At 38.1% G+C, this 19,967-nt stretch overlaps 1 protein-coding gene across 2 annotated transcripts in view; it reads left to right on the top strand.

Moving 5' to 3' along the window:
- LOC141586824 (polypyrimidine tract-binding protein homolog 3-like) overlaps positions 1-18,304 on the top strand; it is a 34,222-nt gene extending 15,918 nt beyond the window's left edge. Inside the window, exons 2-15 of one of the 2 annotated variants that reach the window (XM_074408195.1) lie at positions 8,928-9,002; positions 9,217-9,274; positions 9,522-9,593; positions 10,205-10,281; positions 12,607-12,685; positions 13,590-13,722; positions 14,016-14,080; positions 14,160-14,209; positions 14,311-14,352; positions 14,801-14,852; positions 15,108-15,161; positions 16,049-16,153; positions 16,234-16,377; positions 17,612-18,304. In XM_074408195.1, the coding sequence (XP_074264296.1) occupies positions 9,218-9,274; positions 9,522-9,593; positions 10,205-10,281; positions 12,607-12,685; positions 13,590-13,722; positions 14,016-14,080; positions 14,160-14,209; positions 14,311-14,352; positions 14,801-14,852; positions 15,108-15,161; positions 16,049-16,153; positions 16,234-16,377; positions 17,612-18,001 (1,320 nt within the window). In that variant the 5' untranslated portion in view covers positions 8,928-9,002; position 9,217 and the 3' untranslated portion in view covers positions 18,002-18,304. Of the gene's footprint in view, positions 1-8,813; positions 9,003-9,216; positions 9,275-9,521; positions 9,594-10,204; positions 10,282-12,606; positions 12,686-13,589; positions 13,723-14,015; positions 14,081-14,159; positions 14,210-14,310; positions 14,353-14,800; positions 14,853-15,107; positions 15,162-16,048; positions 16,154-16,233; positions 16,378-17,611 lie in introns of those variants that run through there. The other variant, XM_074408194.1, reaches the window with a different exon arrangement.
- The last annotated feature ends 1,663 nt before the right edge of the window (positions 18,305-19,967 follow it).

The following is a 19,967-nucleotide window of genomic DNA, read 5'->3' as shown; positions in this document are numbered from 1 at the left end:
TTAGAGTGTTGATGTGAGAGGTAGAAGAGCTTATTCTTACTCTTGGTCTTCTTCTATCCCTAAAGGAAGATCCCTTTGGTCCCATTCTTTGATTATTGGGTTGGAATTTTTGATTTATTAAAGTATGAAGATGCTCCTTGTGGATTGAATGTTGCCTTTGGAACCCTAGAAATTGGGGCTTTTTGATTTGTGGAATTAAAAGAGTGTTTGGGATATGCTTTGGAGTCATAAGGAGGTGGGTTTTTATAATACAAGTGGAAGGAAGAGTGATGTGTCACAAATTGTGTGGTGGGGTGAATTAAAATTGGGAAAGTCGGGATTGAAAGCCGCAGGAAGACGAGCGGACTCGGGCTCGGGACGCTCGGATTCTGTCATTCTGGGATGAGGGGATTCCAGGGAAGACGCTCGGATTCTCTTACAGCTAATTTTTGCAAAAAATTGACGCAGCCAAGACGAGCGGATCGAGCACAAGACGAGCGTCTTTTCTGGAGCAAGACGAGCGTCTTTCCTCATAGCCGAACGGATTCTGTTACAGGAATTTTTCATAAAATGTTGCAGCAAAAAGACAAGCGGATTCGTCTTCAGACGCTCGGTTTCCAGCAGGACGAGCGGATTCTCAAAAATATGGGCGTCTTTTTACAAACCGAGCGGATTCCTTCATCAGACGCTCGGATTCCTTGCTGCGGATTCCTTTTGATTTCCTTGACTCCGATAAAAGCTTCCCCACACTTGAAAATTAGTTCCTTCCTTCATCAAAAATCATTAGTGACCCTCCCTCACTTACTCTCATGGAAAGAAATTATGTTTATGATAAAAGGAATGCAACAAAATTATAAATACAAGTTAGCTAGAAGGGTTAGTATATTTACAAGTGGTGGTTTAGGGAGGACTCCACCAAACTCTCCCTTTGATGATTCCTTCAAGGATGAGGAGGCCCGAGGTAGGTGACCTCGACCTCTCCAATAAATGCTCCCTCATAATATGGCTTCAATCTTTGACCATTGACCTTGAATTTGCTTCCATCTTCCGCCTTAATTTCAAAATCCCCATATTTTCCGACCTCGGTGATCACATAGGGACCCATCCATCTAGAGTTCAACTTCCCGGGAAAGAGTCGATATCGGGAATTGAATATAAAGACTTTATCCCCTTTGTGCAAGGCTTTTTGCTTGATCCTCTTGTCATGGAGCAATCTTGTCCTTTCCTTGTAGATCTTGGCCTTCTCATAAGATTGTAGTCGGAATTCTTCCAACTCTTGAATTTGAATCATCCTCTTTTGACCACTTAATTTGAGATCAAGGTTAAGGGCTCGGATTGCCCAAAACGCTTTGTACTCCAATTCGATTGGCAAGTGGCATGCTTTTCCATAAACAAGCTTGTAAGGGGAGGCTCCTATGGGAGTCTTATAGGCCGTCCTATAAGCCCAAAGAGCGCCATCAAGCTTTATGCTCCAATCTTTTCAGGTCTTGTTTACAACTTTCTCAAGAATTTGCTTGATCTCTCTATTCGAAACTTCAACTTGACCGCTTGTTTGAGGATGGTATCCCAAGCCGGTTCTATGTTGAACACCGTACTTGGTCAAAAGGGATGCAAGTTTCTTTTCATGAAAATGCGTTCCTCCATCACTTATGATTGCTCTAGGAACTCCGAATCTTGGGAAGATTATTTTCTTGAAGAGCTTAGTGATCGTCTTCGCATCATTGTTTGGAGTGGCAACTGCCTCCACCCACTTTGAGACGTAGTCTACGGCTACAAGGATATACTTATTCCCATTGGATGTCACAAACGGACCTTGGTAGTAGATCCCCCAAACATCGAAGATCTCCACCTCTAGTATGCCCCTTTGTGGCATTTCATTCCTCCACGAGATATTCCCCGTCCTTTGACAAGCATCGCAATGAATGATGAATTCCCTCGTGTCTTGGAACATTGTAGGCCAATAAAAGCCCGATTGAAGAATTTTTGCAATGGTTTTCCTTGCTCCATGGTGCCCACCGTAGGGTGATGAGTGGCATCCTTCCAAGATTACTTGGACTTCCCATTGGGGGATGCATCTCCGGTAGAGCCCATCACTACACTCTTTGTAGAGGTTTGGGTCATCCCAAAAGTACCTTTTTACTTCGAATAAGAACCTCTTCCTTTGGTTGTGGTTCAAATTTGGAGGGAGTACTCTTCCAACGATATAGTTGGCATAATCGGCAAACCATGGGGTGATGTGCCTCTCAAGTTGTATTTGAATGGCCATCAAGATATCGTCGGGGAATGAGTCATTGATCGGCGTTTCTCCTTGTTCATCATGAAACCGGATCCTTGACAAGTGATCCGCCACTACATTTTCGGCTCCTTTCTTGTCTCTTATCTCCAAGTCGAATTCTTGAAGGAGCAAAATCCATCTCAACAACCTTGGTTTTGCCTCCTTCTTTATTAAGAGATGTCGGAGAGCACGGTGATCCGAAAAGACAATTACTTTAGATCCAAGCAAGTAGGAACGGAATTTGTCCAAAGCATAGACAATAGCAAGAAGCTCTTTCTCGGTGGTATCATAGTTCAGAGGGATCAAGAGTCTTGCTTATATAATAGATGGCATGAAGAGCTCTCCTTACCCGTTGTCCAAGAACCGCTCCAACGGCGTAGTTACTAGCATCACACATAATCTCGAACGGTAGTTCCCAATTTGGAGGTTGAATGATCGGTGCCGAGATTAGTGCTTCCTTGATTCTATTAAAGGCTTCAACACACTCGTTAGTGAAATGGAATTGGGCATCTTTAAGTAAGAGTTGAGTGAGGGGTTTCGCTATTTTTGAAAAATCTTTTATGAAACGGCGATAAAAACCCGCGTGACCGAGAAAACTTTTCACCCCTCTAACATTCACGGGAGGTGGGAGTTTCTCTATCACCTCAACCTTAGCTTTATCAACCTCGATGCCCTTTTCCGAGATTAAATGACCCAAAACAATTCCTTCATTGACCATGAAGTGACACTTTTCCCAATTTAAAACAAGACTAACATCTTCACATTTTTGCAATACAAGAGAAAGATTATGCAAACATGAGTCAAAGTCCTTTCCATAAACGCTAAAATCATCCATAAAAACTTCCATTATGGTCTCTAGGTAGTCGGAGAAGACACTCATCATGCATCTTTGGAAAGTGGCGGGGGCATTACACAAGCCAAAAGGCATCCTCCTATATGCAAAAGTACCATAAGGGCATGTGAAGGTGGTCTTATGTTGGTCATCCGGGTGTATAGGGATTTGAAAGAATCCCGAATACCCATCAAGGTAACAAAAGAATTTGTTGGAGGCTAACCTCTCAAGCATTTGGTCAATGAATGGTAGGGGGAAATGATCCTTTCTTGTTGCGGAATTTAATTTTCGATAGTCAATGCACATACGCCAACCGGTGATCTTCCTTGTGGGTATTAGCTCATTTTTCTCGTTTGTCACCACCGTGGTACCTCCTTTTTTAGGTACCACTTGAATGGGGCTAACCCACAAAGAATCCGATATGGGATATATGATTCCCGCATCAAGTAATTTCATAACCTCTCCCTTGACAACTTCCTGCATGTGGGGGTTTAATCTCCTTTGAGGTTGAATGGTAGGTCTATGGTCCTCCTCTATATGAATTCTATGCATACAAAAGTTGGGACTTATCCCCTTAAGGTCATCTAGGCTATAACCTATAGCCTTTTCATGTTGTTTCAACACATCAAGCAATTTTCCCAATTGGTTTTCCTCAAGTCTATCATTAACAATCACGGGTTTGGTCTTTGATTCATCAAGGTAAGCATATTTCAAATTTGGGGGAAGGGGTTTTAAAGTAGGGGTTTGTACCTCACTTTCCTCCTTTGGAGGTTCATTGAGAATTTGCTCCATTTCCATTAGACATTCCATTCTCATGGCATATTCAACTTGTTCTTCATTCTCATCAATCTCATCACACTCGAATTTCATGACGAATTCCTCTTGCTCTTGAGCTTGTAAGATATCTTCTAGGATGGATTGCTCATTTTCTATAGGTTGACATGCTTCCACAAGGATGTTATGTACTAATTCGGATTGTGCACGAGTAAGTTCTTTGTTAGCTAGAGCGGCCTCAAAAAGATCTACCTCCAATTCCCAATACATATTTTTAGCCTCACTTGCTTCCAAGGCTTCCAATGCTTGCATGAGGTCTTTGAAGAAAGGTATACTTAAGTGGTCCTCTACAAAACAATCTATAAGGTCCATCTTGCAAAATATAAAACAACTTGAAAACAATTAGAACAAACCTTGAGGAGTTTTACTTCCCCAAGGCAAAGAAAGACACAACTAATAACAATTTAAGAAAATCTAAATCAAGTTAACACCGTCCCCGGCAACGGCGCCATTTTTGGTCGGTACCTCTTGGAGGGTTTAGTTTTCGGTACTTGTCGTTAGGAGCACCTAGACCAAAACACAATTTATAACTCCACAAACAACTCTACAATTAGTAAAGAGGTAAGTAAAGGTCGGATCCCAAGGGACGGGAATTGAGATGAGATTTTCAATTGCAACTAGCGGTGTCTAGGGGTGTCACAATTTGGGGTTTGAAGTAGAAGATCACTAAACTAAATAGCAATAAAAGTAAACAAGCAAGTTGATTAAAAAGGGATGTAAACAATTGATAAAAGGCACTAGGGTGTCATGGGGTCATAGGGGATTCATGGGAATTGATCATACAAATATATTCTCAAATTATAAGCAAGCAATTATTGTTGTGATGGATCGAGTTGGTTTATATCTTACAATCCTAGGAAAGTTTGGGTCCCGGAGCCGAATCGATTAGATTGTACAACACCTACAAGTCGACTTAATCTTCCCTACTCAACTATATGCATGGTCTAATGAGACTCGAGTTGGTTTATGTCTTACAAGTCTCATTGAAAGGATAGGTGATGGGTAAAAAAATGCAAGGATTCATAGGCCCGCATTTCATCAAACATAACATGTGCATAAGTTGAGATCACAACAAGCAAGCAAATAAACTATGAAAACATATTAATTTAAGCATGAATCATCCCCCATGTTGGTTTCCCCTAATTACCCATTAACCCTAGCTAAGGAAACTACTCACTCATTATCATGTTGAACATGCTAGCAAGGTTGTCAATCATACCAACAAAGTAAAACATGATGAATAAATGAAGATAATTAACAATAATTAAAAAGGGATTAAGAGGATTATACCTACTAATGATTCCAATAATAAAGCAAAGAATAATAGAAGTACTTGATGATTGATTGGAAGGTTGTCAATCTCCCAATAATAACCCAAATATTCTTCAATTACCCAAAATGAAAGATGAACAAAAGAGAGATTAAGGAAATGAAATTTGTATTAAGACTTGATTAAATGTTGATTACAAGATTAAAGAGAGATTTGATTGATATTAACTACACTAAAGATTGCTAAGAAGAACATGCTTAGCTAATTAGACTAATGGGGTATTTATAGGGAGGATTAGGTACATAAATTAGGGTTAACTAAGGGCTGAAATGATGATTAAGTCCTTGAGGAATCGCCGGTCTCGAGAGAGACTCCGGTCTCCTTTTCGCCGGTCTTTGGAAAAATATGCGCATCCTTCATTGAACATGTAGAAGACGGATTTAGCTGTCACACAATCCGAGCGTCCAGGGCACGGGACGGGCGGATTATGGAGGATCTGGCCGAGCGGATTCTTGGGGTGGACGGGCGGCTTGTGGTGGTTCTGGACGGGCGTCCAGCTGGGGAAGATGCTCGGATTGCATATGCTGGACGGACGGATTGTGGACAATCCGCTCGGATTGTCTTACAGCTTCTTTCTTTCTTCTTTTCTTCCTTTCTCTTCATAAAATCCTTGAGGATTTCCTCGGGGATGCAAGGATCTTTTCTCATCATTGCCCATCTACTATAGTATGTACAAAGGCCTTCTAGTCTTGTCTTCTCTTTGATGCTTGGTCATTGAATTCAATCAATTTAGCTCTATTTTGCCATGAAAATGCAAGGTTTGCACTCCTTTCCTACCAAAGACACAAAACCTCAAAGAATATGCAAAACAAAGGACTAAAGACAATAAATGACCCAAATATGCACTAAAAAGCATGGGAACAAGGCTAATTCGGGGACTAAATATGCTCAAATTATGGTCACATCAGTAAGTTGAGGGTGCACAAAATCCCGTCTCTCCTTCCTTTCACTCGTGTGGTACACGACCATGTGGCCTTTCTATTTCATTTTTTATCGTCTTTTAATTATCGTTTTATTAGTTAATTTTACATAATTATGATGCTTAATGATGGATTAATTGCTCTTTAGAATAGATAGTATGTTAATCATGTTTGTTTTATTTTACGACGATAACATGTTTATTAGAATGATTATATGTTTAGTTTATAAAACGAAACAATTTGTTAATTGTATGATGATAACATGTTTTAAATCAATTAAAATGAAATTTTAATTAGTTTAATTCGATCTCATATGTTTAATGTTTTAATTACGAAGTAATTAGTTTGTTTCACATGTTTAAGTATTTTGGTTTAATTTTAATTATGAAATAATTATATTAAATCGCATGTTTAATTGATTAATGACGCTTGTATGTTTATTTGTATCATTATCAATTGTTAAATCTTAAACTTGGCCTAATTAATATGTAGAAAGCATGTTAATGAATTAGACATTCATAGGTCATACAAAACCGACATAGGATTTTAAATGAACTTCTTTAAAGAACTTAATGAATTCATCTTTTCTATGACGATTTCTCGCTAGTTGAATTGCGCATGCTTAGCATCTGATTCATTGCGCTCGATGACTAGAATAGTCAACGTTGACCATCCCCTTAGGCTGTGTGTATGGCCGTGTTTTGCCTCGGTTTTCGTGCCGAGTTTGTTTCATTTTTTTTTGCTTTATTTAATTATTGCGGTTTTATTTCAATTGTTATTGTTATTTAATCGTTGTAATTATTGTAATTTAATTCAAGTAATGTAATTTGTGCTTTAAAATATGGGTCTAGTTAGTCCTTTATTTTTTGAGTCAAAATGATTTACAAAACCTTTGTTTTAATTGGTTAAATTGAAGTATTTAATTAATTAAAGCAAAGTGGGTGCGCAAAACAATGATGAGGCTAAGGACGAAGTCCATGTGAGCCGTGGCCTCATCATTAGCACGGTCTTCAAGGACTAGATAGGCGTGTCGGTCGTGTGTCGTGTGACATGTTTTAGCAATTGTATTTAGATCGAGTTGTATCTTTAATTCAATTGTTTGCAAATCGAGTCGACGAGAACGTCTGGGTTGTAATAGGTAGATCCCTAACGGCTCCTCCATTCTCATCTAAGCCATGTTTGTGAATGCTTGTTAGCGTAGTTCAAATCAACCTCACATGCTAAATCACTTGGACAAAGTAGATTAGATGCATTAAACGATTAGAAACCAAGCTCACATGTTAGGATCAAAACGGTGTTTGCATTCTCTTACAACGAATCATAGTCTTGTCCAATTAGTCATCGTAGTCCTTAATAGAGGTCGTTATTGCAATGGGCGGGGGTGGGTGTTTTATTAACGAACTTCCCATCACGTACTTTCAACAGCAAACTCAAATCTCATTTATGGTTCCCAAAATTTCTTAAATTTAGTGGCGACTCCAAACGATTTTCAAACCCGTGGATAATCCGAATCCCCACGTCCACACTTTTTCAAATAAAATAAAAGATAAAACACTTTATTAATGAAAAAACGGTTGTAAGCTAGTATTTGTGTTATTGTTGTAACTTACGTGTGTCGTTAATACAAAACTCTTATAGGAGCTCTCTAAGACAATAATTGTGAGCATCAATTTTTTTTGGATTGATACCTAAGTTCAATAATACTATTATTTATATTCATGAGATCACTCCACCTTATGATAATCTTTTGATGTGGGACAATCTAACTATTTATAGGTAGTATATTCATCGCACCTATATTATTTTTCAATGTGAGACAAATAATATACTTAAAAGTACACCATACTTTTTGCACCTAATTCGACATCAAACCCGGATTAATAATAAAAATTATATAATTAGATTCGTGGTAAAAAAATGTTATCGTTAGAATATAGATTTCATATCATTTGCACATATTTTAATTATAATAGAAAAAATATAAAAAAAAAACGCAATTACAACAATTGAAATGTCAAACCTTTTTTTGACAAATAAACATGATGCGAATTGCAACTTTCTGCAAATACTTGCAAGATGTTATAAATATTAAACTCCTTAGATTTAATTGACAATAGATCAATCGGAAGATGCTGTGTTATCTTATTTTGGATATTGAAGCATTGAAGCATTTGCCAGATTTGTTGTGAATATTTATTGTCGTCGACCACCACCGCCGGAGTACCGAGGTTTGACCGTTGTCATGGAGTTCGTCTGTTCGACCGATGTACATGGTGCTCGGGTGATTGGGAAGGGACGAAGGGAGGCTGAGAGCATGAGATGTTTAGTTTTTGGGTTTTTCATTATTTTTCTCTAAGTATGTGTGAGAAATGAGAGGGGTACATTCAGAATAAAGGGGAAAATGTGCGGGATTGAGTAAAATGGTGTGCGAGATTTAGCAAGTAAAAAAAAAACGCGTACACATATTAATAGATAATATAACATTTGTTCATTATTACATCGGGTTTGATGTCAAATTAGGATTTAGTAATTCCTGTGTCGATTTAGCAACTTCAAAAAAAAAAAAAAAAAAAAAAAAAAAAAAAACCTAAAGATAGGGTGGTTGTTCATGAGCTGGGCTTGTGTGTTTGATTTGCTTAGGTTAAATATGGTAATGGCCGCATAATTGAATTGAAGACACACTTAAACACTCGACACACCCAATGTCGTAATTTGTGGGGGCATTCCCTTTTTCCACACTTCCTTCCCTTCTTCTTCTTCTTCTTCTTCTTCTTCCTCCTCAAATCCGTAACTTTACCTTTCTTTGAACAAGTCTAATTTCCCAAATTATAAGTTAGTAATCTTTTCATTTAACCCTTTAAATCCCCCCTTTTTTTTTCCTTTTAAAGTTTCTGGTATCTGCATATTAATTGAACAAAATTGATTGATGGGGTTTCTGGGTTATCTATATGGATAGATGCAGTATAAGCTAAAAGATTGAATCTTTTTATATGTTCTGTAATATTTTATGCATTCAATGTGTGATTTATGTGATTTAATGTTGTAGGATGTCTGAACCTTCCAAAGTTATTCATGTCCGCAATGTAGGACAAGAAATTACTGAGGTAATACCTTTTGTTTATTATTACTTTAGATTTTAGAAAAGGGTTAGTCTTGCTTATGACCGTCTTAAGCTTAGGACGTAGTCGTTTTAGTTAGCGTTAAATGAACCACATCGCAATAACAAGAGGCCATCTTTACTAGTTAAGCTTAAGACGGTCTCGAATGATATTTTGCCCTTAAATAATGAATGATGGTAATTAATTTAGGCTAGTGATATTGATTTATGTTGATGTTGATTGGAAATTGCAGGGTGATTTACATCAACTGGTTCAGCCGTTTGGGTCTGTCACCAAAGTAGTCATGCTTCGTACCAAGAATCAGGTTAATCTACTTGCGTTTCGGTTTTTAGGTTGATGGGGTTGCCTGTTCGTTCTATGTCATTGTTTAGTTAGATGGGTTTATGAATAGCAATCTGAATGATCAACTGAACTTAGCTAGATTTCGACATGGGATGCTGAAGGGTTAGGATTCCGGAAACCTCAAGTATTTTGCGTATTTTACCTTATATCCGTCTTTTCGAGTTAGGAAATATGAAATCTTATTGATTTTGTATATAGTACTCCCTCCGTCGTGGTCATTTGTTTACCTTTGGTTTTGGCACAAAGACAAGCACAGGGGAGGAGACCATATGGGGGTAGTTTTATCGAGTGACAAGTGGACATTCGGTTATATGGAGGATCAAATTACCATTGAAGAATATTTCCAATATAGAAAGGTAAACAAATGACTGAAACACGCATAAATCTAATAGGTAAACAAATGACTGGGACGGATGTAGTAACTTTTCTTTAAAAAAAAACAATGGGTCATTGTAAATAACTTTTTTTTTTTAAGTTCACGATACACTGCCGATTGAGGTTACAATAGCAACCAGTGGTAGTGGACTTCTGGCTAATTGAACAAACTAAATTTTTTACCCATGATGGATACAGGCACTCCTCCAAATGCAGGATTTGGCTTCAGCGATCAGTTTGGTGGACTATTTTGCAAATTCGCAGCCCAGTGTCCGGTATTGTTATTTTTCTCGTCCTTAGAATTTGCTTTTGATGATGTTAGAGCATCTACTATAGCAACAAATGGAGAGCGCTTGATTTACTGTCCATTTACTCTCTTTCGTTGGTTAGCAAAAATTATCCTTACATCCACAATGGCAAAACTGTCTCATATGCTCCCCTAATCTTTATGTAAACTAAAACCCAAATAATGATTTTGTTCACACTTTTCCATTTGATAATTGATATGGCCCGCTTTTAAGAGCATGTACAATAGTAGATGGAGTGCACTTGTTTTGATCGCCATTCTCACTCTCTTTCTTTTGTTAGAAAAATCAAATTCTCACCTACAATAGCAAAACTCTTCTATGTGCACTTCAACTTGAATTTTGATCCCACCTTTTCTACATATACATAAAAATTCAAACGAACTTTTGTTCTCGCATTTCTACTTGTTATGGTTTACTTCAAATGGAGATCTCTTCTCTGTTGCTCCTCCTCAAGAGTAGGTGGAGAACTACACTCCATTTTTAACTTTGGAGAGCACATAAAGAGCATTAATGAGCACCCTATTTTAGGCATTCAGGCAAAGATGTCCAATTTTCGGTTTTCAACAACATGAAGTTTTTTGGAGGGCTTCCGTTGTACATGCTCTTAAGATGCTCTTGAGGGAGAGCACATGAAAATTTACTCTTTATTTTTCTACCCGGGGAGCACTTAAAGAGCTTTTATTGTGGGTATAAAACATCTTTTTTTTTTTTCTCTTCAACTATGGGAAGCACTTAAAGAGCACTTGAATTACTCCTATGATACATGCTCTTAGTTTTGCTAGCAGCTATGTTATTGGCCACTTTAGAGCATGTACAATAGGGGCTATCCAAGGAGCTTCAAGTGCTCTCAAAAGGTGGTCCATGTTGGAGAGCAAAAAGTAGTGCTCTTTGCCAACAACTTACTCTTTCATGCTCTCCATGGGTCCGATGTAGTGGTGCTCTCAATGTGCTATTATCCAGAACAATGGAGAGCTTAGCTTGCTCTCCATTTAAAGTAGGCCCATATCAAGTAGATGTGTGAGACCATAAGTTTTGTAAACTTTATTTTTGAGATTATTTATAAATTGCGTGGCCCAAAGTATACGATAGAGAGCATGTGATAGGGTTGCTATTGTATGTGTAAAATTGATTTTCACTTTCCAAGGAGAAGCAGGGCAAATCAATGCATACCAATTACCATATTTGTTACTGTATGTGCTCTTGTACCGGTATTTCCATGTCAGGAGATTGTCCAAAATTGGATTGCATTTAATCTGTTTGTTAGACACTTAATGTGTGCAAGATGTATTGTACACTACTTGCATTTTCATTCTATTTTCATGCCTCTTGATGTCAACTTTATAATTTGCTTAGATTGTCAGCTTCAATGGTTTGATCCACAAAATGGAGGTTGTCTTTTAAATTAACATTTATTAGTGGAAACAATGGGTGATGATGAGACGAGACAGCTCGCGAGCAGCTCGGTCAAAGCTCGGCTCGGCTCGGGCATCGAGCTCGCCGAGCTAACGTTGGCTCGGCCCGAAAAGCTCGTGAATGACTCAAACTTATGTAGTTAGATAAAATATTGCTCTTATTTTATAAAAGTATTTTATCATGATACGTGGATTTTTAATATTTGATGTTATTTGAAATATGTAGTGTTTTTATTTAATTTTTAAAAATTTATTTGTTCTTTTTGGACTTATTACACGTTTTTACCAACAACTTGCTTATATATTAATACTTGGTTCACTTTTAGAGTATTCCGGATCCTTAAGTTTTACTTCGGTTTTCAAAATCGTTTTCGATTTAAATTCTAAGTTTTTATAAAAGAAATCTGGGCTTCAATTTTAAAACCTATAAGTTTACCTTACTTTTATATTATTTTTCACTCCCCTTTTGTTTTTCACTTTTCCTTTTCTATATTTTCGCATTTTGAGGTGTGCTATCACCCATGGACGGTTCTAAAGGATGATTCATGTTAGCCGACCCCAAATCATTTGATGTTGTATTTTATCATGATAATATTTTTGTATCACCATATCAAATGTTCTCATTGATTTGCCTAATATTTTTATATATAACCATCGAATCTTTCTGTTGAAAATATTGAAAGATTAAAATGAAAATTTAAACAGTTATATATATTATATCGAGTTTTGCTTCTTGAGCACAAGCCGAGCAAGGCCAAGCTTGTGCTCGGCTCGGCTCGGCTCGTTATTACCCGAAGTGGAAGCTCTCCTACATTCTGGTATTTTTTTGGCCCAATACCTTTCTAGTCTAGTTTTTTATTTTCCTTTCATGCCTTCTCAGGGGACGGAATGTGTACATGCAGTTTTCTTCACACCAAGAACTTACAACAGATCAAAACCAGGGACGCAAAAGTGACATGGTGAGTGTAGGAGTCATGATTTATGGATTTTGATTTAAATGGTTAAACAATATCACTCGTGGCATTACTTCATCGGTCATGGTTGGTATTCAAGTTGTTTGGTCTGATTTGAAGGCCAATAAGATTGTATTTTTGGTAGTACAGCTTTTAGGACATATTACCTAATATATAAATTTTGCTTTCAATCATCTAATACTGAAAGAGGTAAATTACACAGTCGAACTGTGAACTATGTATCATTGTCTCGTCTTTCTAAAAGTTTAAAAACTGTTTTTGGGCGAACACGTAGTTGTTTATTTGATATATTATACTGTCTCCCAGTGTTGGGTCAGTCGTGATACATATTTTGAGTACTTTGTTCTTTCTCATAAACTGTCTTTTATCTCTGATTCTAATTTTGAATTAATGCTCCGCAAAAAGGAAATCGTTCAATTGGGGAGGCTTTATAAATATTTGTTGCATAGAGGTCCACGTAGGATTGCTTTTATCCAAACCTGGCATGTCTAGAATCGTCATGAAGCATGGTGGCTTTGGCTTAGAGTTGCCATTTGGCATGGCCCCATTTGTACTCAAAGAAGGAAAAAAGACATTCTAGATTCCGCCATGTGGCATGGTGACTCCTATAGTTTATTTCAGCCTCAGAGATTTTCCTACGTGGGCCATTCGACAAAAAAATTTAAAACTGACCCAAATCAATAATTTTTTTCAATTTTTTATTTAATGAAAACCCCAAACTCCTAGCTGAAAGAAACAAGAATTATTGTTCAAGGGTATCAAAATCCATTAATATTAGCGAGAGTTTGAATGGCGTGATCACAAAAGTTAAGGCTGGCACACACAACTGACAAAGAAATATACTGCATTTTTTTTAATACTTCACCTTTTATACCTCTTTTGTTGGCAGGATGAAGACCCAAATCGTATACTTTTGGTTAGCATTCATAATGTCCTTTACCCCATGACTGCTGAAGTTCTCAATCAAGTGTTTTCTCCTTACGGGTTTGTGGAGAAAATTGTTACATTCCAGAAGTCAGCAGGTTAGCTCTCAGACCCACATATCTCTGTGTTTGCTTAGAGATATTGTCACTTTACAACACTATCTTGTGATCCTCTCTAATGGCACTTCAAGAATTGAGAAATAGAGTAGAACTAGTTGACTTTTAAGTGTTCTATCCAAGGTACAAATTGACGAAAAGCATGATCAACTGCATAAGTATATATGTAAACTGATTAACATCAGACTGTCCTTGTGGCTGAGAATAATTAAATAACAAACATATCAGAAGTATATGGGAATATTATCTTTGACTCTGTTTCAATGTTCCTGTAGGTTTTCAAGCTCTTATTCAGTTTCAGACACGCCAAAGTGCTACGGCTGCAATGAGTGCTCTTCATGTCTGCGTCTATGTTAATTATTGTAATACTTAAATGTATTTTGTGCATAACAAGGTATCTAATACTGCACACTTTTCAGGGAAGAAATATTTATGATGGTTGTTGTCAGTTAGATATACAATACTCAAAGTAAGAGCCTCTACTTTATTTCTTGTCGTCTTTAAATTCTGGTTTAAAAAACATTGTGTATGATGTTTGTCTTATTCATGTCATTTTCCTTAATGTTGTAGCCTTACAGAGTTGCAAGTGAACTACAATAATGATCGATCCAGGTGTGTTGATGTGGAAAATGTCACTTTTATTTTCATTTTATGAAATAGCTTTTATACCCAAATTATTCCTAATAAAGCAAATGCAAAAAGTTAACATGTATCATGTATGCCACATTGCTGTAAATAGGCAGTGTTCTGGTTATGGTTTGGACATGAAACTTTGAGCTTGTTCTTCAGCTGTAAGTCTGTGAAAAAAAATAGTTACCAGACTGATTTGCAAAGAGGATATGAAATCCTTGTGAACGGTGTTAAGTCTCGGGTTGAGACTTGATCTTGTAAGCGGTTGTTGCGGCCTGCGGGACCTTTGTTGTTGTGCGATTAATGCAGCTGATACTGCCTTACAAGGCAGTCACAGTAACCTTTTCAGTTGCAATGTGGTGTCAGTCTGAGATTTAGTACCATGGCTGTAGGGATTTGTTTGATTGTTATTCATTTCCTCTAATTTCAGAGATTTTACAAACCCAGATCTGCCTACGGAACAGAGAGGCAGAAGTTCACAAGTATGTTTATTTTCTCATTTTTCTCATTTGCTTTTTTATAGTGTAGTTATTTCTCATTGCCATGCTATTCATCATAATAGAAGGCTGTCGATTTCTCACGTGATACATAATTTTCGAGGGTGGGAAATGGGATAACAGGGATTTCTTGATACAACATTGTGCATACAATAACTGAGCCTATTCCTTAGTTTAACCCGTTTGATGCTTGAAGTTTTGTGTGTTTCTTATTCTCTTTTTTACTCTTTTTGGCATCAGTCTGGATATGGAGATGCAGGGGGTGTGTATGGAGCCGGTGGCTCAGGTGCGCAAGTGTAATGATTTTTCATATTATCTACATATATAATTTCCCAGATTTAGGGCTAATTACGTGTTCTCGCTTTTTTTTTTGTAGGATATCAACAGGTTTGTGTTTATTGTGCGAAAGTGTAAAATCAATGGGGTTGTAATTGGTTTCGGGTATTTCAAAGCCTGTCACCAACCTTTTGTAATTATCAGTTTCTAATTGCATGTTTCTAATTTTTATTTCCTTGATGATTATCGGATGGTCTTGTGGTTAGCTGAACTCAATTATAATTGACATAATCCCTTGATTATCTAAATGATGTTAAATTGCTTTTGTATTGATCAAAATTAGCACACCAATGAATTAAGTAATTAAAAAAACCCATCAGCCACCTCTTGTCAATGCCATTGCTACCCCCATCAACCCACTTTAATCGCCACCGCTAAGGCGGTAACTGCGAGACTCACAATTATCCAAGAGAGGAAGAGAGGGTTTGATGTTGTGGGAGGAGCGGAGGTCTTAAGGTTCCTTACATTCCAATTGCTTGCCTCTTATATTAATCCTCCTTACTTCCTCCATTATTTCTGAATGTTGTTACTTGTTTAGCTTTCTTGATCATATATTCATACACCAACCTTATCCAAGTGCCTCAAGGGCTTTCGCAAATGGCAGGGTAGATGGGGGCTAGATGTATACAGTCTTACTCTTGTGGCCATTTCCGAATGACCCGTAAAGAAATCCAGTCACTTTAGTGAGCTTGATTTTTTGTTTCCGCCCTCTTTTTTCTGTGGACGTGCTTTAAAGTTTAACCCTTCGTTTTGTGATTGATTGTCACCCTTTTTGATCCCCTTAAGTATGTACTTCATCACAAAAAATCCCTTTAATTGTCTACCTTTTTTTGTTATCTCTTCAGATGGGAAATTCTGCAGCTATGGCGGCATCCGCTGGTGGTCTCCCTCCAGGTGTTAGTGGCATGAATGATAGATGTACTGTTATAGTATCTAATCTAAACCCTGATGTAAGTAATATATGCAACCGGACTGTCAAGTTGATTATCTGTTTTCCCCTCTATCTGATGTTATATCGATTTCCTGACAGAGAATAGATGAAGACAAGCTTTTCAATTTGTTTTCATTGTACGGAAACATCATAAGGATCAAACTTCTTCGAAGTAAACCTGATCATGCCCTTGTAGAAATGTCTGATGGCTTTCAGGCGGAACTGGCTGTCCACTTCTTAAAGGTCTGATCTCCTTGCTGTTTGATGCTCAATTCCATTCAACTAGTCCTCTACCTGAAAATTACTTTCGTTGCTTTAAATTTAAGGAAAAATATCCCGCAAAACCCAAGTTTGACGAGTCTTCCATTTATTCCCAACTTCCCCCATTCCCAAAATAATCCCAAATTTATATCATTTATTCTGAAATTGCACTTTAAACTGAAGTGTCTGTCTTTTTCGATAAAAGAAAACGAACCAAAAAAAACTCGTTGCCCCCAAAAAAAGTAGAATTGACCTGTTTAAGGATAGGAGACGTAGTTTGAAAATGGGCTTAGTAGAAGAGAGACAAAAGGAAGAAGAAAAGGGAAAATCAGCGCCGTTGGTGACTCGGTGTAAGGTGCAATTTCCGAATAGGGGATAGAAACATGGGATTGTTTTGGTAAGGTGGCTAGATAAGGTAACTTTTCCTAAATAAAATTGTTAGATGTTTGGTGTTCTGCGTGTTGATCTGAATGTACATGGTAATACTTGACATGAAGTAGCTCAATGGAGAAATATGATAGAGGGTGCAGATAGGCCATTCGATTCAGGCCAATGGTTGAGTCATTTTGGGTCCTATTAAGGTGTTAGTTATGGAAAATTTAACTGAAATAATCCATTGTTTGACGAGTCTTCCTATAATAATCCCACCTTGTCCCTTTATACGAAGATAATCCTAAGTTTTGGTTTGACTCACGAGAATGGTCTCAGCCATTTCTCCCGAACCTAGTTTTATTTCCATTACTTGGCTAACATAGATGAGTAAAAATTGTCTGATAAGCGACAGCTATTGAAATGAAAACTCACCAAGAGGAAGAAGAGAGAAAGGCTAGATAAAACAACTATTAGTTCGTTTTTTTGTAAGCTTAAGTGATTCAAGAGCTTTGTGATGAAGTTATGAGTAAACGTACGTTCGGACGAAGATGGGACTATATTCGTGAACACAAAGCGAAAACTGAGACTATTGCTGTATAAGATGAAAGGTGGGATATCATTGGAAGACTCGTTAAACGTCGGATTATTTTCTGCTAAATTTTCCTCTTGTTATTTGTCCCGTAGAAAGAGTAACGTGTAATTTTAAATTAGTCAATTTGGGTTTGTTCAATGATATGCAACATCTGGCTGTAAAGTTTGCTGTCACTTGTACTCAAGGGTCAAGAGCATGTCAGTCAGAAAAAATTTGCTCATCTTTTTCTCCACTTTCTCTGCTAAACTTCAGGGAGCAATGCTGTTAGGGAAACGGCTAGAGGTTAACTATTCCAAGTATTCGAACATCACGCCATCCTCAGAGACTCGTGATTTCCAGAACTCAAACCTAAACCGGTTTAACAGGAATTCGGCCAAGTACTACCGATATTGTTGCTCTCCAACCAAAATGATTCATCTATCAAGTCTCCCAGAAGACGTAACTGAGGATGAAATTGTAGATCTCTTGGAGGAACATGGACCACTTGTAAACACCAAGCTTTTTGAGGCAAATGGCAAAAAGCAAGCCTTGGTCTTATTTGAGGACGAAGAGCAGGCAACCGAAGCGCTCGTCTGTAAGCACGCTACTCCTCTTTCTGGTTCCGTTGTCCGCATATCTTTCTCCCAATCACACAACACATGATCTTTTCTAGAGGGTTGGAAGTTGGAACATTGTGCTTTTCAGAACACTTGGTCCATTTTCATGATTGATTTCTCATAATACTTTGTTGTTTCCTTTGCCTGTTGTCGAAAATTTTTGTGGATCGCCTATTAGTCGTCTTTTGTATTTTGCTGAGTTTATCACGGACGTTCTTTTGGGGAATTCATTATCTTTCTGTCTCTCTGTTGGTCTGTATACCCAAAAGTGTAGAACCATCAATGACTTGAATGGAAGGGAGAATATGTATTCGTATGGAAGATTATACATGTCAGGCGATTTTGATGATCTTAATAGTGTGAAGATCTACCATCATAATTACTGTTGGTTTATAAAGGGTGTTATGACAAATTACCTAACTTTTGTTCTTGATGATAAATTACAATAAGTGAATAATTTTGTATTAGAAAACATTTCTTAGGAGTAAAATTAGGCTCTTATTGTAATGTTTGGAGAGAGTAGTTTATCATCGGAAATATTTTTATCTTGTACACATGTTTTAATAATATAATATTTTTATCCGTAAGCGTGCATTGTGCGTGCCATAGTGTGATTGGATACACGATACGAGCATGGGACCTGCCATAATCTTCCTAATGCCGAGGCTTGAAGTGTGTGGCTGAATAGCAATGATAGGTGCCTATGCGCGATGGTATATGAAAATTTTGCCATGGTGCATTTGTGCATCACATGCATAATGCATTCCATTATGAACCCCACACTTGGTCTCACGGGATGCCTACATAGAGGCAGAATAATCAATAGCAATGATAGGTGCCTATCCTCTGGTATTTCATGTAGTTGTTTATGATTTGATGTTAGCAGTTACTCAAGAACAAACCTTGTAAAATTGATAGCAAACTTCTCTCTCTAACTCTTCTCTCTACTTTTTTCTCTGAAAATCCCCTCCAAAAAACCTTAACTTTGATTCACTTCAGCCGCCACCCACCCATCTACTCTCCCTCTCCTTCAATCCTTTCGCCGGAGATGCGGCTTTCTTATCCCATCTCCGGCGACCCTCACTTCCGTACAAATTAACACACTTTTAATCAATTTCTGTCCATTTTCTTGGGATCTGACTTTTTCCGACCCGTAGCTCCGATCGGCGTGATTCTCCGGCCTCCCTCCTTCTTCCTGCTCATTGGTCCTTGTGTTTCTGTCGTTATCATCGATCCCTGTGTTGGTGTTGGTCACTAAGATGGTGTTCTGTTCGGTGTACCTCTGTTAATCGATTTCCGGTGTTTGTCGCTGCAAACTTGGGCTCCTGTCCCTTCGTTTCCTCGTCCTGTCACAGATGACCTTGCATGCAGCCCAGGGGTGATCCCCTTTTGTTTCATGTTTATGTCGGTTTTTTCCGATTTCTTTGTGGTGTCCATGAGCATAGCTCGTTGGGTCGGTTAGGGATCGATAGGTGATCCCCCCATTTCCCCCATCTATCGGTCTTTAACCTTTTTTGTGTCTTTGCCCTTTGTTCTTCGGGACGGTTTAGGGCCGATTGATGATCCCCCATTTCCCCCATCTTTCGGTTCTTTGTCTCTTTGGTGCTTTGTGTTGGTTGGCTTTTGCATGCAAGGCAGTGGTCCTGGGAGGATCTGCTTGGTGAAATGGGTGTCGTTTGTTAAGTTTGTTTGCTGTTTGTTGGGTCTTTCTAGTTTGGCCACCTTTTGGCACTGTCGGTCTGACTCGGTTTTGATGGTGGCTTGGTCCATCTTTTGGTTGTGGGACTCGGTCCGTCTTTCTTTTGGTTGAGGGTGAAGCTGGAGGTTTTGTTGGTTGTTGTCTGCTTTTGTTTCGGAGTGCTGATCCAGTCGTCTTGGACACTAGTTGGTTTTTTGTGTGTTTTGTGTGGGTGTGTCGGATGGATTGTGTGGGTTTGGGTTGGTCTTTGGTGTTGGGTGGTTTGGATGGGGTGGTCTTTCACAAGTCTAATGTCGTCTTTTTGCTTTCTTTT

This window comes from Silene latifolia, chromosome 6 (genome assembly GCF_048544455.1).
Source record: "Silene latifolia isolate original U9 population chromosome 6, ASM4854445v1, whole genome shotgun sequence".
NCBI lineage: Eukaryota > Viridiplantae > Streptophyta > Magnoliopsida > Caryophyllales > Caryophyllaceae > Silene > Silene latifolia.
The sequence above is the reverse complement of the archived record's forward strand: the minus strand, read 5'-3'. Positions and strand labels throughout refer to the sequence as shown.